The sequence below is a fragment of the Charadrius vociferus genome, unplaced genomic scaffold (genome assembly GCF_000708025.1).
Source record: "Charadrius vociferus isolate BGI_N301 unplaced genomic scaffold, ASM70802v2 scaffold14, whole genome shotgun sequence".
Taxonomy (NCBI): Eukaryota; Metazoa; Chordata; class Aves; order Charadriiformes; family Charadriidae; genus Charadrius; species Charadrius vociferus.
The window spans coordinates 493,657-500,263 of NW_009648876.1; the positions used below are offsets into that span (position 1 = coordinate 493,657).

The 6,607-nt window shown below is 40.1% G+C and overlaps 1 protein-coding gene across 2 annotated transcripts; it reads right to left on the minus strand.

The window, feature by feature from the left end:
* Positions 1 to 866: 866 nt before the first annotated feature.
* GREM1 (gremlin 1, DAN family BMP antagonist) lies at positions 867 to 1,522 on the minus strand. 2 transcript variants are annotated; one of them, XM_009886915.1, is made up of 2 exons: positions 1,395 to 1,519; positions 965 to 1,289 (listed from the first exon to the last, which is right to left on the minus strand). In XM_009886915.1, exons 1-2 carry the CDS (start codon positions 1,517 to 1,519, stop codon positions 965 to 967), a joined length of 450 nt encoding a protein of 149 aa, XP_009885217.1. The 2 variants fall into 2 exon arrangements, with proteins under 2 accessions (XP_009885216.1, XP_009885217.1); XM_009886914.1 differs by having other exon boundaries at positions 867 to 1,522.
* Positions 1,523 to 6,607: the final 5,085 nt, after the last annotated feature.

The window sequence follows — 6,607 nt, forward strand, 5'->3', positions numbered from 1 at the left end:
TAAAAGATACTGCATATACATATATATGTAGATATGAAGAATAACTGATATCAGAAATACAAGACATGGAATGGATCTAGTGGCACAAGAATGGGTTTTGATTGAGTTAGAGAGCCATTAGAATTCAGAAGTATATTTATAGCCTTGTATATAGTTTCTCTTTAATTTATGTAATATATGACTAGGTATATAAATTAAAGCAAAACGTAAACAGAAGACAATATCTCTTCCTCTGTCTTCCTATTTATGCATCTTTCCTTTTTCTACTCCCTTTTGTATTCCCCTTGTCTACTTACTTTGGCCTTTTGCTTTCTAACTTGCTGCAGCTCTGTTTTCCATCCACCTATAGTGACTTTTCAACACGCCCGCGTCCCCCCATTGTTCTCCAGACATGGCTTTTGGATTACAGTTGGTTTTTTTTTTTGAAGAAGCATGTTACAAACTCTTGATACAGCTGCTATTTTCAGTGATGGTTTTGCTACGCTTTAAACTGCTTTTTGCCTACTTTGTACTTAACAATAGATTCATGCTTTCAAATATATTGTCCTCTCGCTTTGATGTTTCTTTTAATACAGTAAAAGCAAATAGCACGGCAGGTGAACATTAGCAAAAGCCACAGCTCCACTTTCCCAGCAAGCAGCAAAAATGTGAATATACACTAGGAAACCTAATTCATGACTGCAGGTAACTAGATTTTTTTAACATGTCATACCCCTGTTAAACTTTTTTGTCATAGTGAACATTCATATATCTGTTTGGACACATCCATTTTCTCTCTTACACACAAACATACACGTGTGCCCTTCCCTCACATCAATTTTTTTCTTTGTTTTTTTTTTTTTCTTGTTTTAAGTAATTCACAATTTTGTCCATCCCGGAAGCTACGCTAGTTCATGCCACTCACTCTCACGCTGGCAAGGATTGCGCACAGTCAGGGTGCAATCGGTACCATATTTTTCTGAGTTTAGTCCAAGTCAATAGATATACACGGGCATTCCTTAACTCGGGTGATTCTTTTCTTCTTTCTCGGGGGCTGAAGCTCAGGGCAATTGAGTGTAACAGTCATGGTGGTGAATTTCTTGGGCTTGCAGAAGGAACAAGACTGGAAGGAGCCTTCCTCTTTGCGGACGTGCCTGGGGATGTAGAAGGAATTGCACTGGCCGTAGCAGAACCTGTTGATGATGGTACGACTATTGCAGCCTTCTTCGTGGATAGTTTGTTTGAGGGGTTGAGTTTTACACCAATCCCGCTTTAGATATTTGCGCTCGGTGATGTGCAGTGCCTCCTGACTAGACTCCAGCACCTCTTCAGCAGGCATCGAGGTGCCTTTTCCTCGTTCTCGATGCCTAGAGCCCGACTGCTGCTGTGTCTGCATTTGCTCCGAATCATTGGGCTGATCTTTGTCGGGAGGAGGGATAGCACCTTGAGATCCACGATTTCTCTTTCTCCCTTCTGCTGCCGGTAGCAGAAATCCCATCAGAAGACACACGGTGCCGATGGCATACAGTGTGCGGACCATCCTATATGGAGGAAGTTGAGGGAATAAAGCACAGTTGTGGATTTCGGGTATCAACAGAAGTCAGCTATACAGTAAATTTTCAGTTCCAGAGAAGAAATGTGTGTGTGTGTGTGTGCACGCGCAGTTATAAAAGATAAGCATTTTGCCTTTAGCAGCTGGAAAGCTGTTCCCAAATTACCAAGTGATAAAAGCTTTGATGTATAGTGATTGAAAGTCAGAGGCTAAACTAAGTCCAAACGGAATTTCATTTGTGTAGCATGCATCTTTTTCCAGCTCTTTTCTCCATGTATATTACCCCAGTTAAGAGTTCTCATAGCTCACTGACATTAGGAATATTGCTCCTGACCTACACTGGTGGAAGAACAGATTTCGTGCTACACAAGGATTTCTATGACATAGCTAGCTGCAATACCCGTGGACTAAACTCTTTCATTCAGGAGATGAGTGTAGCTAAGTGTTCCTTAGTCAGACTCAGAAGCTTTGTACAGCTTCTTGCATAATATACATGCAGAATAAGATGTGCATGCTATATCCACCTGCTGTCTGAATTAGAGCATCCCAAGTTCTGCCACATTGCCCCTCTCAATTGGTTCACTGCATCTGAGTGTAATGAAGCTTAAGGCAAGAGATGTGCAACAAGACAGGAAACTAATATATTTAGGTATAGTTTAAAAGAGATGCATCTGTAATTTCAAATTACACCTTCTCACGCATTACTCTGAATCTTTGACAGAAGTTACACAGATGCAGTCACAATGTTAAAAAATTTTCAGATCTCTGAATTTTATTCATTATACACAACGTGATATCGAAAGGACATATGAGGACAGAAAATCTTTATATATGACATTAAGTATCATGAGGTATCAGTGTCAGAAAAGAATGTTGTTTGTGCACACACACAAAAAAACACTACAAGAAGTGCAGTAAGCGGAAACTATCAGGTTCTTCAAAATGGCACTCCCGCTTCCAAACCTAATTTACTAGCATAGGAACAGCTTTTCTTGCCTCCCTTATTCCACCATTTCTGCTGCTTCCCAAAGCTCTGAGTTCTTTTGGCTGCTCAGTCAGCTCAAGTCACCAACCAGCCGGGAAGAAACTCATCAGCTGTCACACTTTCCCCCCTTCAAGAAGTACCATGGTCTCCATGTTGTTCTGGAAAGCAAAGGATGTGGCAGAAAGAGAGAGAGATTGGGGAACGAGGTTCTCAGGGGATCCTCCCCATGGGAAGCTTGGAAGAAACCACCAGAAATGAGCAACTGCTTGCAAAAACCCCATAAAACAGCAGAACTGCCAAGAGGCACATGCATTAAAAAGGGGAAGAACTGTGGAAAAAAAAAAAAACGGAGGACACTGGTGTCTTCTACCTGCTTGGAGTGCTGCGGTTGTATCCCTCATTTGACTCGTTTGATCAGTAAGGAGCAAATTAGCGTTTGAGAGTCCTCCTTGTGTTACTACCCAAGAAACACATGTGAAGCCACGGGCACCCTTCTGGACAGCTTTATCCGCTCTGCCGGAGACCACACAACTAGGCAGGAAAGCAGCCAAGTGCCAACGCTGTAAGGGCCACCTAGAGACTCAGTAACGGCTCAGGGTAAGTACCATTGGCTATAAAAGATAACTGTTAATTTCTCGGTTACAAGGTCTTTCCAGTCACACGGAGAAAATAAATGTTACATTACGCTGTTCAAAAAGCGTTTCTCACCGAATGGACCGGGAAAGGAATGACTGGAGTGGAAAAGTATCACAGGGGGTTTCCGTTGTATCCAGGGATTTGCTTGTGGGTCTAATATTTTAAGTGTTTGTCAACAGATTGTCAGAGCACCTAGAGTTTATAACACGTATGAGAAATACATGCATTCGTTTTACTCATTTATGTTTATGTACCAGCATGTCCTATGTTTGGCAGAAGCCTCAGGCTTCAAGTGAGGGATGCAAGAATGACACTATTGCCGACTCCAACAGACAGCTTGGAAGGGCTGCTTTTAATATCTAAATGAAATAGGGTACAGAACATGCAATTTTAATAACCTTAAGGCTCTGACATAGAACACACACAAAAAAAGTTGGGAATTCTAATCGAAGACTAACGCAGCATAATTTCAAGTGTCAGCTTGGACTCCACATTTGCTGGTTTTTCCCCATTTCTGTTACAACCTGAACATTATTTAAACATTTTTCTTTTGAAATTTAATTTTGTCTTTAAAATAATTTTTTTAAAAGAGTTATAAACCACTGCTTATTTCCTCAAGAGACCAGAATGACTCCTCCCAAAACTATTCCTACTTCTCCGGCAACTGTATACCCATGCTGTATTTAGACAGTATTTTAATATGCACTTTATTTACTCAACATGGTGCCAGAGCCTTAAAAGAAATTAAAAAAAAAAAAAAAGTCATCGCATGCAATTGAAAATAAATTGCTACTTTATAAGCAGTGCCAGGAAACTTCAGGTGTTTGTTTAGTGTCCCATAACTGAGTTGAAGTTTCACCAACATGCATATTCCTGGACTACTTTTATTTCTAAAACTGTGGACCTTCACATTGCTTCACATTTGGGTTTTTTGGGGGGACAGGGTTTGTAAATGGGCAATTGATGACACAGTAAGGTCTAGTCAGGTGAAAATGAGGTGTACTTTGGGATGGGAATTTGGGGAAAATTTGATGGTAATGTTTACTATTGTAAGGTCTACATCACAGATTCATGCCTCATTATTAAGCTTTTGCTTAACCCTAAGGAAATGCAAGCATGTGTTTCAATGGAGTCCTACACTGGAGGAGGAAAGGTAATTTTTCACTGGGTTGGTTTACAGCCTTAAAGGCAGAAACTATATTGCGTGCTCATAAAAGAAACTGTGATTCAAATGAAAATTAGTAACTCAGCAAAACCATTTGTTATGGTCACTTACAAAGCACACATCTAAAAGTAAAAGTAATCCAATCATTTAGGGATAAATACAGTTTAAACATAGACCCACAGAAGATGCTGTGTGAACTTCATGACCCTCACAGCAGCTCAAGCAGGACCTTCTTTTAATAGTAACTTTTTAAACATTTATTTAAAAAAAAAAAAAAAAGATTTTTTTTTTAAAGGCAAAATACAAAGGCAAATGGAGTGGTATGCCTCAATAAAGAAAGCAGCCAAAATGCAGTGAGGGCATTCTGCACCACCTCTTGTCCCAAGGCAATTCATTTGCTTATGAGAGAAGACAACACCTCTGATTGCTTACATTAGGAGCTAGAGTGGTTCATCCATCTATGAATTAGTGTTTGTGAATTGTTTCCTTAACGGGGTTATTTTTTAATGACTAAAAAAAAAAAAAAAATAGAACACAGAAGAGTACAAGTAGCTAAATCAGTTATTACCACACCCGAAGTTTTACCAAAAAAGAAATCTCTCCTGAAGCAAAAGTGTGGCTTTTTCCCTTGTCACAGCCATAACTCTGCAAAAGCAGTAACTCTGGGGCTGGGGTAGGAGCTGTGAGGAATCAGGCTGTAAAACCTTCTATTCCAAATTTCTGCAAAATTTTCAGTACTTGATACTGGCTGTTACAGAAGCATTGGCACACCCAGAAATCCTTTTGAGAATCCATTTGAGAATCCTTACAACAAACGATGCCTACAATCAAAATGCCTAGGTCACTTCCCACTTATTTCATTCAGATCCAGAAAGATACGATAGAATTACTATTTATTTTTTTAAACTGACAAAATACTTCAAAAATTATGCTTTCCATGTTTCCCCACTACGCTGAGTTCTACTTTTCATCATCTGTAAGCTCTTAGTCCTAAAGCCAAGAGAAATTTTATTGCTGACTTCAAACAGGAGCAGAATTGGGCCCTAACAGTCATATCACCTCATATGTGGTTTATCTAGAGCCTGCGATCTCATCATCTAAAACAGATTAGGAATTTGGGGGATTAATATTAGCAACTGTTCATAGAGAAGTATAAACGCTTTCAGGTTTATTATTTCATACAATTAAGCTGCAATTTTTCCGTTTATACATTTTTCTGCTATAAATTAAGGATCTCCACATGTCAGTTCATAACCAGCACTCCCCTGTGAGCTCCCAAGCAGCGTCAGAAAGTTATTACTGAAATTTTTAGCACAAAGCAACTGGATGGAATGCTGGTTCTGTTGAAATATACAGCAAAATTCTCACAGACCTCAGCAGGCCCATAATTTCATCTGTGAACCATATTTACTAGGAAAATATTATGATGAGCCGTGGACTCATGCGCTTCACAGAAAACACGAAAAATAACCTGACGAAGACCTAAAAAAATAAATGTATTTGGTGGCCTTCGAATACCAACGAAAGAAAGATGCAAGACACAACCCTTTGACTACTGAGAAAATTGAAGTGGTTTATGTCCCAAAGGATCAGAATAATTTTATGCTTGGCTTATTATATATGAATTACAGAAATATTCTTATGTAATGTTTTCATAGTTCATAGATCTGTATTTTTAAATATACAAGAAGGCATGGCAATGGCAGTTCCCAGAGAACCATCATGGGGTTGTTTTTCTGAGCTCAAGACAGCAAAACTAACATCTCTGTGGTAGAATTTGGATACATTTACATTTCAGATAATTTCTTCTTGAGAGTCATGGAGATGGCTTTTTTGGGGGGCACGTAATGAGTGTAGGCAGCAATACAAAAAACAAACAAACAAAACCCCAACCTTTGAAACTTTGAGGATTCCCTCTTTAAGAAAGCATCGCTCTGTAAGACATCCTACGGGACTACAGGGAAGCGGAACATCATGGTGAGCGTGGCTGGTACCAAACCCGAATTCGACTTGCCCTGAAGACACCCACGCAGCCTGACAGCTCCACAGGGCCAAACCCCCTTCCGACGGATTTGCTCACGGAGCCCCCAAAACACCAGAAGCCTTTTGCTACCGCACACGGCCACGCGTACTGAAAAAGAGAAAGTCTTCGGGAGAAACTACGCGTTTCTGGGTGACACCGCCGAGAGGAAAATAAATACTTAAGCACCGCTTGGGACTGAATCCTAAAGAGGAGCAGAAAGCTGCGGGTATTGGCGCCCTTTATCACTTTCACACAGTCTCCACCGCC

Coding starts and splice junctions, on each gene's coding strand:
- GREM1 (XM_009886914.1), bottom strand. CDS start 1,519: ATGGTCCGCACACTGTATGCCATCGGCACCGTGTGTCTTCTGATGGGA.